Here is a 15422-nt window from a genome sequence, read left to right as displayed (position 1 = left end):
GATGTTTCTTTTGAGAAAGAACAGGATATCTACTACAAAAGTGGGAAAATTCCTTATGCAAGTGCTCCAACTTGGTGGGTTCATTCAGCTTTGTGTATGGGACTTACCATGACCTTTACCACTTGGTGTCTCTCCCCAGTAAGAGCATTGCTGTGCTTTGACTTCTGAATTTGCAGACATGAGCAACCTGTTTTGCTTTTAAGTCTGATGCCAGTTATCCTGGCTGAATGGCCAGCAAGTAGTTCCTGATTTCCCCAGTCACAGGAGTTCTCTACAAATGCCACTAAAAAAAAATCATTGCTGTGGATCTAGTCAGCTTTTTCATCCACTGTCACCCAGTTATCCTCTTTATCACAACCCCCCATCCTGTGTTTCTTTTGTCCACACAGTCCCATGATCCTAACATAGTATTTTTGGAAGGTCAAGGAGAACCTCAAAATGGCCACAGCACGTAATCCCTCCAAGGATTCAGAGTGTCATACAAAAGCAACATTAGTAGATTGTAAAGGCAAAAGGAAAACATCAAAGCCAGCAGCCTCTAAGGCTTGTCATTACTGCACCTCTAACTTTCTCTTTGCATTCTTCTTCCTATAGGGCAGGCCGGTGGGAGAACCTCCTCGATTCTTTTGTATATTTCCTTTTGCAGGGAGAATCCCAAGACTCTTCCACCCTGGATCCTGACACAGTTAGCCTGCAAGAGAGAGCAACCAGGCTGTTACACAGAAGGTAACCTGCTGCCGTGCCTTGGACCATTTCTCCTAGCTTGGCCCAGTTTCTGTTGGGCTTTCCATCCCTGGGCCTCGGCCCAGCCTTCTTGACTCCTTGCCTTCCCTTGTGGCCACTTTGCTAACACACAGCCTTTCCCGATGCCTCTTCTTGCATGCAGCACATCCTCTTCGAGCAGTTGCAGGCATGCAAGCTCTGAGGGACTCGGCTGCACCCCTGCTTCTACCATCACGAATGCTGATGCAGATCAGATTGGGCAGGCCCCGAAGCTAGTGGTGGGGCATCATCATACAGGTAACATCTCGGATCCAGGGCCTGTCTTCTCTGGGGCATGCTTATATTGTATTGAGGAAGTAACTGTGGTAGAAACTGGGATATAACATAAAAGGATACAGCATTCTGAAAATGTCAGCTAGCTTTCCTTAAGCGAGACTTAAATCCCTTAAGGCTGCAAAGCTAGACTTGGAATATGTCTCAGCAGCGCCTGATAAAATCTCTTAAGATCCAAGGGATAGTGGAGCTGCATGTGTGGCAGAGGTAGGAGCCATATGGATTGGAAAAATGTATACACACATACAGTATTTGCTGGCGTATAAGACTACTTTCCCCCCCTGAAAAACATGCCTCCAAGTGGGGAGGGGGGTCGTCCTATACGCCGGGTGCACTTCAGTTGGGATAGACATAGCTGCCCATAGTGGGCCATAGTACTGTATTTTGAATGGAAATGTTGGGGGGTCGTCTTATACGCCGGCAAATACGGCAGTTTAATCCATGGAAGTCATAGGATTCGACTGCAGGTTTAGAATTCAAACTGTCTTCCTGCAAAATGTATTTACTTCTTGAAAGTCTATAGGACTGTGATGGTTTGCCTTGTGCTGCCACCTGTGTCTACTATTCCAGGCATTTCACCTTTCAGAACCATGTGTTTTAGGATTGGATTCCAAGTTCTGTAGAATTCTGTGTCACTTTCCCCAAGTTTTTAAAGGGTTGAATTGAAAAGCAGCCTCTCATTGCAATCGAGAGGTGAGGCCCCTATATCATTCCCTGTGCAGGAAGTAAAGGAGATTGGGAGATGTAGTTCTAACAGTACAAGGGTTCCCAATGTGATGCCTGCCCAATATCTTTCCTGGGTCTGCTGGGTGTTTTTAGAAAGTGGGAGGAGCTAGGTGAGGTTGCCCAGAAAGACTTCTGATTGGCCATTGGAGAGACTAGGGCCATTTCTGCACTGGAGGTTTCGCACTGGCCTGTAGTCTGGAGTTTGAGCCTGGGCAGGTTGCCCCAGCTCTTCCTGCTCCCCCACAGGGGGAGCATTTGGCCTGGTGCACCTCATCCACCCTGTATTTGTGCTCCCACACAGGAGCTGAGGCAGCAAAGTTCCCAGTGTGGAAACTGTCTAGGTTAGCTGTGCAGATTTTTAAAAAAACAACAACATTTCTTTGGCATCATCTGCCACTCCCACACCAAGATCTTCACTCTGTGGCTGAAGGTAAGCTTTGGCTTCACTTCCTGCGTCAGACATTTTGTGGATGCCGTGTCAGATTTCCAAAGGCGCCCATAGGTTCAAAAAGGCTGGGGATCACAGCTGCTATGATGCTACTGTAGTAGCAGTTTGACTATATTGTAGTGATATAGTATGAAGTATAATACAGAGTGTTTTTTTGGCTATGGGTCTCCAGGCCATCTGTGATCTTGGGAACTAATGGCACAACTTTTTAAAATTCACGTGCACCGATGTCCTTCTCTCCCCAGCCATCTTGGGCACTCTCTCTTGTCCCATCGTCCAAATATCGCCATCCCATTCTTCTTCGAGACCAGAGGATGACATCCTGTTCCAGTGGCGCCTGCGTCGGAAGATGGAGGAAGCCAGCAAAGCCGCTGCTCTGCTGCCTTCTGTAGGTTGGAGGAGGAAAACCATCAAGTCTTCTTCTTTTTCTTAGAATCATAGAGTTGGATGGCTATCTAGCCTCCTCCTTCTCCTTCTCCTCCTCCTCCTCCCTCCCCCCTCCCTCCTCTCTCTTCTCTCTTCTTTTTCTATATTTTTATTCCTTGCCACTCCAGAGATCAGCTCGTGGAGGGTTACAGCAGTTTGTTAATAAAAACTCCATTCAAATTAAAACAGGACGTCTTGCATAGTAGAACTTTGAGATGAATGAGCCACCCAGGTCTCAGCGCTGGAATTCAGGAGCTGGGGAAAACAGTCCGGTGGCCTTCTGTGTTGGTTGTTGCACTGAGCAGCGTTAGTTCAGATGCTGATGTGACAGGTGCACCAGCAGCAAAACTGCTGCTTTTGTGGTGGTCTGTTTGCAGAGCACATTCCTGTTCTACAGACTTTTGGCACATACCACAGAGTGCCATCTCTGAAGCTCATGACTTATCAATGAGATACTTGGGAATCTGCAAAGGCAGCCTTGCAAGTACTCAGAAAGGAGATGAACCAGTCAAAGAAAAACACGCTCCTGCATCCAGTGTGAGCAGTGCAGCTGGAGGGCAAGGGCTGTCAAGGGAGAGTGGATTCTGGCCTTTGGGTGGGGAAACTTGAGCAACTGGCAGGGTGTGGGGCATAAGAGATCCAAGGCCTTGCTATCTACTTGTGGAAAGGAGGCGGAAGAAATGTTGTAAAAGCCACCCTTGTTTTTCTAGCAGTCGATGTGGCAGTCCTGTTTCTCACTGCTTTGGCCTCCTTGATGGGCTGATGAGCTGGTCGGTTTTCCCGTGCTGGTGTTGATGTTTCGGTTGTCAACTTAGTGATCCTTTCCCCCCATTTCCCCCTGGGGAGAAAACTAAATGCCTTTTCTAAAGGAATGAAGAGAAGTGGGGTGGCGAAGGGGAAAGCAGTTACTAATTTACATCTGCCGTAAATGTCTGTCTGGTTTTAAAAGCAACCTGAATACTTAGCCTAAAACCACCGCGGTTTGTAACTGTCCACCAATTAAGTGCTATTATGTGTACACAACCGTACATAAGGATAACCATCTTGATGTTGGTGTACAAATGTACCTCCAAGCACCTTTGAGACCAACGTTTTATTCAAGGTATGAGCTTTTGTGTGCATGCACACATCCTCCTCAGATACTGTTTGTTTGTTTGTTTGTTTATTTATTTATTTGTTTGTTTATTTACTTATTGGCCTTATATGCCGCCGTTCCCAAACCAGTTGGCCCGTGGCAGCTCACAACACTGTGTCCATAAAACCAATACTAAAAAAAAAAAAAACCCTTCCACCTTCCCTCCCTTACTGGCTGCAATTTGGTGTTGCATATATGTATCCAGGGGGCTGAAGGCCCAGAGGAGGGCCAGATCGTCTGTGTCCTGGCCTCAACCAAACGCTTGACAGTAGAGCTCTGTCTTTCAGGCCCTGCAAAACTGAAGAAGTTCCAACAGGACCCTCAGCTCTTCCGGGAGCTCATTCCCACAGGCAGAGGCCCTGGCCTTGGTTGAGGCCAGGCAAACCTCACAAGGGATGGGGATTTCCAACCTGTGTGTACCTACAGAGTGCAAAGCCCCACAGGGGGCATAGGGAGTCAAACTCCCTTATGTCCATTCGGCTCAGACTGCGTATGCTTTGAAGGTCAATTCCAAAACCTTAAACTTGATCCAACTGCTAACCAGTGTAGCTGCCTCAGCACTGGCTGGATATGGGCTCTCCAGGATGTTCCAGTGAGAACCCTAGCAGCTGCATTTTGCACCAGCTGAGGCTTTCATGTCAGGGATAAGGGCAGGCCTGCATACAGTGAATTACAGAAATCTAGTTTGGAGATGACCATCACGTGCTTCATTGTGGGCAGGTGTTCTTGGGACAGATAGGGCTCTAGTAGAGATGGAAAATGCCCGCTGGGCTACTCTGGTGACCTGGCCTCCATTGACAAAGAGGATTCCAGAATCCCTCCCAAGTTCCTGGCAGAGTGAGAGATGTTTAGTTGCAGGTTGAGTAACTGTCCAGGTTGAGTAACCGTGCTTCCAGGTCTGTCCCCTTCCTACCAAGCCATAGGACCTCTGTCTTGGGGGGGTTGAGCTTCAGCTGTTCCGTCAGGTAGGCAGGGACAGACCTGTACAGTCAACATTCCTGGTCAAATCAGGTGCGATCTGGGCTCTTCCATATGTTTTTGTTTCCTGCAGATGAGCAGAGCAGCTCCAAAGACACCAGAGCCCACCAGCTGGCAGAGCAAAGACAGAACAGCGCTGCCAACATCTGAGGCCCAGCTAAGACATATTCTGGACAGTCATCCCTACTACTGCACGGACCAGTCGAGAGGTGGACCATCTTCCCAGCCCCCTGCTGAAGGAGCTCCGTTCAGTGATCAGAAGGCGATGCTTGGATATTCTGAGCCGAACCGAACACAAGGCGTGAAGAGACCAGTTCCGAGAAAGGATCCTGTCCCCGTGTCCCTGGATTCTCTTCCCTCGCCAGAGCCTGCAGGGGTCGCCAAACCTTTGGACCTGAGCCCACCAAATCGTTCCCGAGGGACAGCTCGGCCTGTACAGAAGGTGTACACTGAACCCAACAGAAGGCAGTGCCTATTCAGAACTGAGCAGGGCAGGCCCAAAGCCCCCAGAGACTCTGTGAAGCCGTCCGTCAGTCCTGGGAAACACATTCAGCATGTCCTGGGAGAGGTATTGATACAGGGTCTGGAGATCTGCATGGTTTCCATTACACTCTCAGGCAGAATCTAGATCACCTTAAATCTATGGTGAAATATAACTTTGTATTGTTACAGGCTTAGAAATGGAGGGCTAGGCTGGGGCTTCCAGTGACCCCAGACAAGAAGAAGAGTTGGTTCTCATATGCCACTTTTCTCTACCAGGAGGGGTCTGAAAGAGGCTCACCATCACCTTCCTTTTCCTCTCCCCACAACAGACACCCTGTGAGGTGGGTGAGGCTGAGGGAGCCCTGATATTCCTGCTCGGTCAGAAAAGCTTTCTCAGTGCTGTGGCCAACCCAAGTTCACCCAGCTGGCTGCATGTGGAGGAGGAACAGGAAATCAAACCCAGCTCGCCAGATTTGAAATCAGCTCTTCTGACCACTACATAGAATCATAGGGTTGGAAGGGACCTCCAGGTTCATCTTGTCCAATCCCCTGCACAATGCAGCAACTCATAACTACACCAAGCTGACTACTCAGCAAAAGTCCTGCCCCCATGTTCCAGATGCCCTTTCTGCCCTGAACACTTATTTCTCCAGCTTTTTATGTTCCCAATTTCCTTCTGCAGCCCCTGTTGATAAAAGCAAGTAGGTGCTATTTGACTTCCAACAGGGCAGTAGGGAGGTGGAGGAGGCCCAGCCACTGCCTCAGGGCAATGCTTCCTGACTTTCCCATTTCTCTGGGAGCTCAGGGGTTCTGTGGGAGGGGATCCCTCAGCAGGGCTGTGGGATTCTGGGAGATTCCAGAAAAAGGGAAAGTGTTTTGTAGTCAAGAAGCCCCCACCCCCCCCCCCCCCTATAGCAGGGCAGCAGCAGCACAGACTATCTTGGTGCTCTGGGAAGGATGGCTCCAGGCTGCCACACTTCTAATATTGCTTATTACTATGTGATACTGTAGAACAGGTTTTCTCCGCCAAGGTTTCATGAAATTCTGGGGTTTCTTGATGGCCATGGAAGGGCCTCCTGAATGGATGGGAGTTAAATAATCTTTTATAAACTTTAAAAATTTGCTAAACTTTTATCAGGTCACATGACCATTTATGGCCATGTCAACCTGCCCCCTCCCCCCCAGTGATGGGCCTGGAGGGGGTGAGAAGGGGAGGGGCCCCTAGTGGGCATTTCCACAACTCTGCTTCCCAACCATATTCTGTATGTTTGCGCAATTTCTGGAGTTTCTTGAAACCTGAAGAATGTTTCAAGGGTTTCTGAATGGTAAAAATGTTGAGAAAGGCTGCTGTAGGGGAAAATAAATTTTTTTCCAGGTGGTGACCGAAAGGCTGTTCTCCTCACCGGATTCTCCAGCGCCCCAGCGGGGTCAATTGAAGAGGAACTCCAAGAAAAAGGGCCTGAAGGAGTCTCTGCCGCATACTGTTGCCCCTCCATCCTATCCAGAGCTCCTGAGCATGGCTGCTCAGCTCCTGGAGCAGGCTGAAGGTGGGCTGATCAGGGCCAGGCATTGGTAGCTGCCTACATTTCTGCGATGTCCTTAAACGGGGTGGAATTTTACTCCCTGTCTATTGTAGTCTTCTTTATCATCAGTCCTGAGTTGGTCTGCTGTAACCTCTGGATGGGAAATCTGCATTCAGACTCCTGGGGCGTGTGTGTGTGTATATGTACATATGTGTGCATGTGCTCAGGGCAGAGCTGCCCCTCTGCATGAACGAGTTGGCCTCAGTTTAAGAGCACTTGCCGAAGAGAAAATTACAATAGGCGGCTGGAGAGAAAAGGGAGCATAGGCGCCTAAAGGCAGGGCTGGTCACCTGTGGATTGGCACAAGTCCCCAAAGGGCCCACAAACTCTGAGTCATCTGCTGCTGAGCGTGGCCCACTCCACCTCCATCTACAGAGGCAAATGAGTCCCACGCGTGGCATTTGGGGAATTTGGAAGCTGCCCAATATGGCCCAAAGCCATATTGGTGGGATGGTCGTGGGCTGCACAGGACCAGTTGGTGATGCACTCTTCTCCCACCCTACCCCACCCCTGCCCATGCTACGCCTTTGGCTTCCACCCCAATGGGAGCACCACCCAACCTGCAATGCAGATGCATCCCCTAAAAGAAGAAGAAGTCATTGAGCCAGGTAGTGGTGTAGTGGAGGCCAGGAGGAAGGCTGCGGTGAAAGCGTGAAGGTGGATTGAACCCGGACAGGAGGCGATACTGCACGGCCTCAAGGGGAAGACTCACTGATCAATCAGGGAGCCCTCCGGGCTTAGGGCTGCCTGGAAAGGAGGCGGTGCCTGATTGGAGCGGCTTCTGTTTTTGCAGACTCGGATGGCACAGATTTTGAGGAGGATCCGCTGCTGCAGGTGCTAAGGAGCCAGAGGGACCGGTTGCGCAGCCAGCTGAGGTCAGTGCTACAGCGGGGGGAGCTTTGGGTTTGGACCAAGGGGTCCTGGGTTCAAGTCCCCTACTTGGCCTTCTTGCACGATCGTGGGCGAGTCAATGTGTGTGTATCGCTCTGTGCCATTCCCATTTTAGTATATGTGCTGCTGAAGTGAGCACCGTGTGTGTCTATCTCTCGGGCTAATCTCCCCTGCAATGTAATCAAGAGAATTAAAAAAAGGGAGAGGGGAGAGATAAATACCCCCCTGAGCTCCTTGGAGGAAGAGGGGGGATTAAAATGATGATCAGTACCTCCGGCCCTTACAAAGATAATGGGATTCTTTCTTGTATGAATGTTAATTGAAAGCTTTTACCTGCTTTGTGAGAGATTTGCCTTACATAAAGTTGGTGGGGATGGCATATCTGTTTATACACAGAGGTGGGAAAGGCTGTGTGCATTCATTGCTGAAATCCAGTCAGGCTCACTTCAGCAGAGAACGTAGCATTGAGTAAATAATTCAGCTTCTCGTTGGCTCAATCTCGTTTCCAAAAACCCCCCCAAATTTGTAGTCCTTGTGACCATGAAGATGCACATGCAGGAAGTGCGTGGTAATCTCACAAGTCTGGCTGAATTACCTTAAGCTGCTTGTAGAATTCAGTTTACCTTGGTGGACCACCATGATTTTTTAAACATTTATTTATTAAATAACAGACAATCAACAGAAACTCCCCACCAAAAACAAAATTCACCCCAACACGACCCTGTAGCTTCATAAAACTTTTGAATCCTGTAAACAACGTCCATTTCATCTATTACATTTCAGCTGTTCGTCATAATTCCAAGTCTTGCATTACAACACTAGTTCACATACCTTCCAGTCTGAAAATTTCCTTAAGTAATTTGCCAAATCAAGCCAAATTGTATTGAAATCTTCAATCTTTTTCTCCCCATGATTCCCCCCCCCCTTTAGAGTGCCCAGCTCTGACTGTGGAATTTGGCACATAGCTGTATCATAGCTCTATCAGTCAGTTGCGCCCACTGCTCTAGACCAGAGGCAGCTTCTGTGACCCTTCAGGGACAGCTTAGCCTCTCTTGCGCTGCTCTGCACGTTAGCTCTGGCCACATGTTCGGTGTTGCTCTGGTGCCCTCTGGCCATCAAAGGTGTTCTGCATTTGTGCTCTGTTTTCCTTGCAGGGCTGTGGATGCTCAGGTGGCTCAGCTGAGTCACCGTTCCAACGAGGACTTCTCCCAACCGTGACTGACTCTGGTATTGCCTTCTCTCCCTCTGCAATATGTTTTGGGCACCCCTTTCTGCAGAAGGGGGGTGCGTAAGGCCTGGGGCAAAGGGCTAAGCACCATGACTGCTTGCACATTTTGGGTTCAGTTACGCAACTCTGCACCTATCAGCATTGGTGTATAGTCACAGAAGCCCGGCTCTGTTATGTAGAGGTGTCCGTACCACATAAATAGTGCCCTGTTTCCATGGTTTCTCTGTGTATTTTTTGGTTGTGACAGAACTAAAATAAAAGTGTATTTTTGGATCAAAGCGAAATTGTGATGGTTTGCAAGAAGGAAGTTAACTGTCCAGTTCTTAGAGCTATTGCTTGCAGTTTCTTCTTCAGAGAATGTAATAGCCCTGCTGGAGCAGAGCAATAGCCTGTCTGGTCCACCGTCCTGTTTCACAGAGGCCGGCCAGCGGCCTTAGAGGAAAGGTCCTCCACCCATTTGAGATCATGGGCACCTTTTGTAATTTTGAAGCAGGGTGGTGGGCACCATTACAAAATGGCTGCCACAGGAGGCGGTGCCAAGCACAAAATGGCTGCCGCAGGAGGCACAGCCAAGTGGATGTACACATGGAAGCGGAAGGAAAATGGGAGTATGAGCGCACACAGGGAAACACGCCCAATAGGGAAAGGGGAGGATAGCGCACACAGAAAGAATATGACTGAAGTGGGAATGGGGTGCTGTACTGCTTTGGTGCTTCTTAGCCCCTGCCACTGCACAGTGGATTTGTGGGTTCTATTTATGTGATCTTGGATCCTTCTCCAGTTAGAAGGACCAGAGAGAAAGCCCCTTTATTTGTGTGAGGGCTGCCAGTAATTGGTTCTGCCTTTACAATGGCGGCACCTACTTCCAGAAGCACCCAGCGGGCCCCTATCCTTCGGGGGCCAATGAACGAGGTATAAAGGCCAAGACATTTCCCTGGTGCTGCTTTCTAGCACTGGTATTCCAGTTTTCTGCTTCTGGAAAGTGAGGCTCCATTCAGTCTCTGTGGCCGGGGGCCATCAATGGACCCTCCATGAATGTTCTGAACCCCTTTAAAGCCATTAACCGGTTGGTTGTGGGAAAGGACATGAAGGCTCAGAAGTTAATAGTCCCAAGAAAGCACATGCCACCCATTCCCTCTGCTTTCACTGCAGATCAGATAAAACATTCCCCTTGGCCCAGCATTCAGTTTCCCACAGTGGGCAACCAGATGTCTCTAGACGCTTACCATTAGGGCATGATGTCAGGGCTAGTCTTTGCCTTTTTTGGACTCTTCATCTGAAATTTAGGGAAACTATTTCTGTCCAAGGGAGGTTCTCATAGCTAATATCCATTAGCACAGGGGTAGTCAACCTGTGGTCCTCCAGATGTTCATGGACTACAGGGGCTCGTGGGAATTGTAGTCCATGGACATTTGGAGGACCACAGTTGACTACCCCTGCATTGGTAGGCCACTCGGGCCTGCCCTTGTCCTTGACCCAGAAATTGCAGCTGGTACAAAGTTCAGCTGCTAGGGACCTCACAGGAACATCTTGTAGGGCCCATATCCAGCCTGTGCTGAGGCAGCTGCATTGGTTGCTGGTTGTGGCCCAGATCGGGTTCAAGGTTTTGGGCTTTTAAGGCACTTCATGGGTTGGGCCCCCACACATCTGAGGGACCGCCTGTTGGCCTATGCCAACTTGTTGGTGATTCCCTCCCTAGAGAAGCATGCCTGGCCTCAACCAGGGCCAGGGCTTTTTCAATCTCGGCCCCGACCTGGTGGAATGAGCTCCCAATCAAGCTGTGGACCTTGCGGGAACTTTCTGAGTTCCGCAGGGCCTGCAAAATGGAGCTCTTCTGCCAGGTTTACAGTTGAGGCCAGGGCAGTGAGGAAGATTGTTGCCCCCCCCCCCCCCAGGGCTAGTGTTAGCACCTGGGGTTGTCTTGCCAGTGAGGGCCCTTCCCCTTCCCCCGTAGTAGGTTACTGGATTATTGACGCAGGGATCAAGTTGTTTTATTGCCTTGTTCACTGTATTTGTTGTATTTTTGAACATTCTTTTAATGGGGGTTTTATTGGATTTTTATTGAGGGCCTTGTAACCCGCCACGAGCCATCGTTGGGAGTGGCAGGAAATAAATCACATTATTAATAATAATAATACTCCATACATTTATCTTAAAGCTATTTTAAAAAAATAAAGTATCAGTCTGAGCTGGGAACCCTCATTGCGTGTGGCTGCACGTTTCATGAGCTGTGAAGCTGTGTGAATAATGATATCCTTTGGTTGGTCCTCAGCCTACTGCCAATCACTTTCACGGGCCATTGATCCAGAGGTTCCCAGTACTATACAGAAAGGAGAATTTCCTTCTCAAGCAAAATTGGGTCGTTTTAAGTCAGGAGGGGGACCAAGAACCAGGTAAATCTGTTTGTAGTTGGAACCTCCAGCAAGAGCAATGCATGATGGTAGGCCAGCCTCACTTTGCTTTGGCTGAAACGAACTGTTGCTTTAGAAAGAGGGCCATAAATACGGGAAGCCGCGTTAGACCACTGTTCGTTCGGAAGAAGAAGAAAAGGCTTTTTTATACCCAGTATTTTATGCCCCATAATCAGTATTGTCTACTTGGACTGGCTGAGGTCTTACACATCACCTACTCTCAGGTTCTTTTAACTGGAGATACCAGGGATTGAACCTGGGACCTTTTGTATGCTAGGGACCAAGCCCTATGAAGATAGGTTGAGGGACTTGGGAATGTTCAGCCTGGAGAAAAGGAGGTTGAGAGGGGGACATGCTATCCCTCTTTAAGTATTTGAAAGGTTGTCTCTTGGAGGAGGGCAGGATGCTGTTTCCGTTGGCTGCAGAGGAAAGGACACACAGTAATGGGTTTAAACTACAAGTACAACGATATAGGCTAGATATCAGGAAAAAAATTTCACAGTCAGAGTAGTTCAGCAGTGGAATAGGCTGCCTAAGGAGGTGGTGAGCTCCCCCTCACTGGCAGTCTTCAAGCAAAGGTTGGATACACGCTTTTCTCGGATGCTTTAGGATGCGTTGAGCAGGGGGTTGGACTAGATGGCTTCTATGGCCCCTTCCATGATTCTATGCAGATGTTCTACCTGTGAGTCATAGCTACTCCCCCAAAGGACCATCTCCTTCCCCAAAAAGTATTTGTTCTAATCATCCCCTGGAAAACCAGGCTGTTTCATTCATCCCCCCCCCCCCCCCGCGTTGAGTTTAGTGTCTTGAAATCCCTTCTTCTCCAGCCCGTTTTCTAGTTATACAATTCTGCTCTTTGTCAGTGGGCCTTTTACAGCACATGGACCCACATTTGCATGAAATTGTAAAGAAGGCAGATCTGACAGATCATCAAAGCAGTACAGGAATATACAGAAAACCATTTTTTCCTCTTCTTCATCTCCCTCCACCTTACAGAATAGACAACTGTGAGAGCCACAGAACCCTGGCAGCATGGCAGAGAGGGGTAGGTGCAAGTTCTTATACTGCAGCTCACTTCTATTCAATAAACAGGGTGATGGGGAAGAGATTTCCATGTGGTGCTTATTGGTGGGGGGACAGCTAGAAGCAGCTTAGCTACCCTTTCCCCCCTCCCAATTTTATGGGGAAATGTCCCTTGAAAACTCTTGAGTCCTGGCTTTTGATAGGGAAGCTGCTCTACAAAAGCCCACAGCAGTTATAAATAAAGGCAGCACACATAAGCATCGATGCCATCAACCTAATTTGAAGCACTCGTGTCTTTCTTCAGTTCCCCATTTGTGCCTGACCGAATCCGGGTGAGCCACCCTGAGCAGATGTAGGAATGTGCAGCCAAAGACTTGGAAAGTGCCAAAATACCAGCCAGTCAGAACTGTGGAGGGTTCTCTGTCTCATGTCCTAGAGCACTGTGGCCTTGTGCTGTGCCTGGTTGCCCAGCTCCCGCGGCTGTGGGAATTTCAGCAGCACAGGCTTCTGTGGGAGCTGGCCGGCCTGGGAGGGGAGGGGGGGATGGGCAGCCACAGCTGTGATCATAGCCTAGGTAGTGCCAGGCATTCGCGATGACTGTGTTTGTCTGGCAAAGAACAAGATACTTTTGTTGATCAGACCAATTTGTCACTGTGTCTTCCTCGTCGCCATTGTGCTGTCCTCGGCACTCCTTTCAAATGTCTCCCCCAGTGGCAATGTCGCCGCTGATCTTCCCAGGCTGGGTCCCGTTTCAGTCATTCTGGACTCCAGTTCATCATATTTACAACCTGGAGGCTGAACTCAGTGGCGGCCTTCCTTCCTTGACCTTGCCTGGGAGGATCAGAACTTCAACCCATTGCCTGCTAATTCCTGGCTGTTGCATGTTGCATGTACGGCTGGGCTGTGAACAGTCTCTTATGCAACGTTCCGTGAAAGTTTTTGTAAGGACTTTTAAGATTCGAGTCCAGTACTGCCTTTAAAGACTAGCAGGATTTCAGGGGTATAAACTTTGGAGAGCCAAAACTGATGAAGGGGCCAGGGAAAGCTTACATCCTGGAAATCTTGTTTGTTAAGGTTGCTATTGGATTTGAATCCTTGTTCTTCTGCCTTTGACCAACGTGGTGACCCACCTGAAACTGTAGGACTTGTATGCATGTTCCTGCAGTCCTATTGTGGGTGCAATAAAATTTGGAAAACTGGACATGCTAAATAGAGAGAAAATGGCTGGTGTTCTCAGCTTAGGGTTGCTTGCACATGGAACACTTTGATGCTGTACCTGTTTGGAAAAGAACACTGGGGGGGTTAGATTGATGCATGAATTTCATCTGACTCCTCTTTCTCAAACCCCTTCCTTTCTGTGATTTAAAAAAAGAGATTAATGTTTTATTATATGTACATAAACAAAAGCCACACCAGAAAAACACAACAGAACCAAACCATCCAACAGATATAACAATAAAGCATCAAAAAACAGCATTTTCCTAACCAATAAAGGATAATGCAAAAGACCTAACAATATACAAGACAAAAGCAGAAACCAAAACAATAGGATCTATGGAGCTTCCATCCAAGTTGGCATTCTTTCTACATAAAATTACTAAATCCAATTCTAAACAATATCATATATATCGCCTTAATCTAATGCCAAACCACAAAAATAAGGCCTCCATCTGATTAAAGAACATCCTTCAATGCTATATATTCCAGAAATTCCATCAGATAATTTATAAAAGCGTTATAGATTATCGTAAAGTCATCTTTGTTTTTTCTCTGCGGGATTCATACAGTTTCATATATTGTTCTTATGTTCTATGTAAACCTCCCTGAGCCTCCAGAGAGGGCGGTATATAACTATAATAAATAAATAAATTTATTTATTTATAATAAATAAATAAATAAAGTGCCACTATAATCCTTATATTTGCATGACATCTCTCCAAGGAGACCCCTATAGTGTGCCTGCAGCATTGGCTAATAAGGAATCTAGCTCAACAAAATTAGAGTCCAATAGCACGTTTAAGACCAACAAAGATTTATTCAAGGTGTGAGTTTTTGAGTGCATGCACTCTTCTTCAGACTAATGAACAAAGGTTTGTTCACATATGTGTGTGGTGCCAGAGACTGTGAACATGCCTGCAGTAGATTTCTTTAGGTTGATAACTATATCAGGTAGACCAGAACAGAAATCTAACGGACTATTTTCTTTGTAAATGTCTCTGAGAGGATGGCTGGCTTGCAAATCAATTAGTTTCATCTACAAGAAGTTAAAGGGACAGGATGAACAGCAGTAGAGGGTGCCTCTTGAGGCAGGAAGAACAGTATGGGTCTGAGAGACAACACCCTGAGGGTGATAGTGGCAGACAAGCAGGTTGGAGGGCCACACAGAAAGAGGGGCCTCAGGTAGGGGACCCCAGCCTTAGACTGTTCAGGCCCTCTGTCTACGGAGGCTGATATCAAACACTCTGGCCGGCATGGCTCACGGGTCAGGGACTTTCACATCACCACTTTACCTGGTCCTTTCAGTGGAGACGTCAGGAGCTGAAACCAGGACCTCAAGCCTACCTCCTAGATCAGTGGTTCTCCACTTCCCTAATGCTTTAATACAGTTTCTCATGTTGTGGGGACCCCCAACCACAAAATTATGCAAGTGTTCTTTCACAGAAATTAAACCGAAACTGACCAATGGCGTGAAGATCCATTGTTCCTGATTGTATATAAATTGTTCCCCCCCCCAGAGTTTCTCAGTTCATAGAATCATAGAGTTGGAAGGGGCCTCATGGGTCATCTAGTCCAACCCCCACACTATGCAGGACACTCACAACCCTATCGCTCATCCACTGTCACCTGCCACTCCCTTGAACCTTCACAGAATCAGCCTCTCCGTCAGATGGCTATCCAGCCTCTGTTTAAAAATGTCCAAAAATGGAGAACCCACCACCTCCCGAGGAAGCCTGTTCCACTGAGAAACCGCTCTGACTGTCAGGAACTTCTTCCGGATGTTTAGATGGGATTTCTTTTGAATTAATTCCATCCC

General features: G+C 48.1%; 1 protein-coding gene across 9 annotated transcripts in view; it reads left to right on the top strand.

The window, feature by feature from the left end:
* PROSER3 (proline and serine rich 3) overlaps positions 1-9232 on the top strand; it is a 47424-nt gene extending 38192 nt beyond the window's left edge. For 7 of the 9 annotated variants that reach the window (XM_077337053.1, XM_077337051.1, XM_077337049.1 and 4 more), the window contains 7 exons: positions 647-726; positions 887-1020; positions 2476-2618; positions 4843-5337; positions 6628-6799; positions 7629-7710; positions 8881-9232. In XM_077337053.1, the coding sequence (XP_077193168.1) occupies positions 647-726; positions 887-1020; positions 2476-2618; positions 4843-5337; positions 6628-6799; positions 7629-7710; positions 8881-8944 (1170 nt within the window). In that variant the 3' untranslated portion in view covers positions 8945-9232. Of the gene's footprint in view, positions 1-594; positions 727-886; positions 1021-2475; positions 2619-4842; positions 5338-6627; positions 6800-7628; positions 7711-8880 lie in introns of all 9 variants that reach the window. The other 2 variants (XM_077337057.1, XM_077337058.1) reach the window with 1 other exon arrangement.
* Positions 9233-15422: the final 6190 nt, after the last annotated feature.

This window comes from Paroedura picta, chromosome 5 (genome assembly GCF_049243985.1).
Source record: "Paroedura picta isolate Pp20150507F chromosome 5, Ppicta_v3.0, whole genome shotgun sequence".
Taxonomy (NCBI): Eukaryota; Metazoa; Chordata; class Lepidosauria; order Squamata; family Gekkonidae; genus Paroedura; species Paroedura picta.
Note: the sequence above shows the minus strand (reverse complement) of the source record. Positions and strands in the feature narration are given on the sequence as shown.